This window comes from Protobothrops mucrosquamatus, unplaced genomic scaffold, assembly GCF_001527695.2.
Source record: "Protobothrops mucrosquamatus isolate PMUCROS unplaced genomic scaffold, P.Mucros_1.0 scaffold11206, whole genome shotgun sequence".
NCBI lineage: Eukaryota > Metazoa > Chordata > Lepidosauria > Squamata > Viperidae > Protobothrops > Protobothrops mucrosquamatus.
The window spans coordinates 5,321-7,714 of NW_015396988.1; the positions used below are offsets into that span (position 1 = coordinate 5,321).

A 2,394-nucleotide genomic window follows, 5' to 3' on the forward strand; every position below is an offset into this window, starting at 1 on the left:
CTGGAGGAATTTCTCTAACTTATTCTTGGGTTTAGCCTGAGAAGACCAGACAAGAAACACGGCCAGATTAGGGCTAGTTGGTCACAAAGCTATATTAACAGAACCTTGCAAGTCTGAAAGAACAACCCGAGGAACTGGGAGGGTTTCACCTACCCATGTCCTGGGCAGCATCTGTTCAGCCCATCTCCCAAGGTCTTCCCCACGTAGCATGACATCAACTGAGAACATAGACAGGGAAGTAGAAAGAGAAATTGGCTGGAGGAAATCTTGGCATCCAAAGGAGATCTAGCTAACACCTTCCTTGGATGTGTGCCTATACGTTCATGTTATTTCCAGGGATGCATCCCAACTAATATCCACCTTTCTGGTTGTTCTCAGGATCAAAATCCAACAAGACGTGAAAGGCAGCATGTCAGGAGGAACCCCAAATGTTTCTTTGGGTCCTTCCCAACCTCAACTCTCCATGCTTAGAGTCAAAAAGGCACCATCCGTCATCTGAAGGAACATGCCAGGTGCTCCTGAGACCGCCCTCAACTCCTTGGCACTCCTCAACAGTTCCAGACGGAATCCATCAGTGGTCTGGCTGACGGGGATTCCTGGTCTGGAATCCAACCTCGCCTGGGTCTCCATCCCGTTCTGCGCCATATATCTCATTTCCCTTTTGGGGAACTCCGTTATTCTTTTGGTGATCAAAGCAGACCGAAGCCTCCACAAGCCCATGTACATCTTCCTCTCCATGCTGGCTATCACAGATCTTGGTTTATCCATCTCCACCATACCAACCATACTAGGCGTCTTTTGGTTCAACGCCAGAAGGATCAGCTTCACTGCTTGTTTCACCCAACTCTTCTTCATCCACTCCTTCTCACTGATGGAGTCCTCTGTGCTCTTGGCCATGGCCTTTGATCGCGTTGTGGCCATCCGCAACCCCCTCAGATATGCCGCCATCTTGACCATGCCCAGAATCAGGAAGATGGGCCTGGTATTTGTGGCCAGAGCGGTGGCTTTGATCTTCCCGTTGCCCTTCCTTCTCAGAAGACATCGCTACTGTTGCGTCAATCTCCTCTTCCACTCCTACTGCCTCCATCAGGAGGTGATGAAGCTGGCCTGCTCGGACATCACCGTCAACACCATTTATGGCATGTTTGTCATTTTCTCCACAGTGGGGATGGACTCACTCCTCATCCTCTTCTCTTATGTGGTGATCCTCAAGACTGTGTTGGGCATCGCGTCACGGGCAGACCGCCACAAAACCCTCGGCACTTGTGGTTCGCATGTCTCTGCAGTGTTGCTCTTCTACACACCAATGATTGGCTTAACTGTGATACACAGGTTTGGGAAGGATTCCCCACTCTTTGTCCGTGTTTTTATGGGCTACGTGTACCTGCTGGTGCCACCCCTCATGAACCCCATTGTGTACAGTGTAAAAACCAAGCAAATTCGAGACAAGATCATCCAAATTTTTCTCAAGTGGTACACGAAAACTAGAAGCTTTTGTTCTTAGTACTAAATATGATGGTCCAAAATTCCATGAAAGGCAGGTCAGGTCTTCCAAAAGATTCAGAGAGACTTTCTCTGTGGATCAGGTCACATTCAGAAGCGTAGGGAACATAGGTTTCACGACTGAACTGTGAGGTCCCTGGTGTTCTCTGAACTTGGTTGGTTTCTTGCAGAGGTTCACCTCATCTTGCACCTCATCACCTGACTAGGTAACATCATCTAGCACTGATGAGGTTATCTAATTTGGTAATGAAATATCTGCCAGAAAGCAACCAAGCTCAGAGAGCACCAAGGACCCCATAAAAGTTCATGGAGAACTATGGAGTTGGAAGGGATCACGAGAATCATCTACTATGTTGTGAGCTAGAAAACCAATTTATGTTCCACGAGAGGTGTCTGTTCCACCTCTTCTCAAGGAGGTTCCACAACATGGCTAGGTCATATCTTAAGACTCAGCGTTGTGTCTGTTCCTTCGTTTCATTCCCACAGGGCATATCTGCAAGATCCTTCTATTATCTTTGTTTGAATGTCTTCTAATCACTCAATAATCCCCTGGAAACAGGGAAGGGGTGGGAACTCACTCCATCACGTGATGTAGGACTCAAAAAGACGGATCAAAGATCGTCTCCAGCTCCATTAAGCCACGGAGTACCAGGCCTCTCATTCTAAAGGGCGGCCTGCATTTCACACACAGCAGTTACAGACTCCTCCCCTAGTAGATTCCTAGCTTTTCTGCAATAAACTCACTTATCAAAATCTGTTGGATTCTGTCTGCTGGTTTAAGTGTTTCCAGTCAACTGATAACTAGTTGGGCTCTCGAGACCATCCCAACCGTGAGTAAGGAGTCTCTCTCAGGATAAAGCTCTAGGTATCTCTGATGAAGGAGCTTTGGTC

The 2,394-nt window shown here is 47.7% G+C and overlaps 1 protein-coding gene across 1 annotated transcript; it reads left to right on the forward strand.

The window, feature by feature from the left end:
• The first annotated feature begins 505 nt into the window (after positions 1–505).
• LOC107301283 (olfactory receptor 51G2-like) lies at positions 506–1,504 on the forward strand. Its single transcript, XM_015830529.1, has one exon. The coding sequence runs from the start codon at positions 506–508 to the stop codon at positions 1,502–1,504; it is 999 nt and encodes a 332-aa protein (XP_015686015.1).
• The last annotated feature ends 890 nt before the right edge of the window (positions 1,505–2,394 follow it).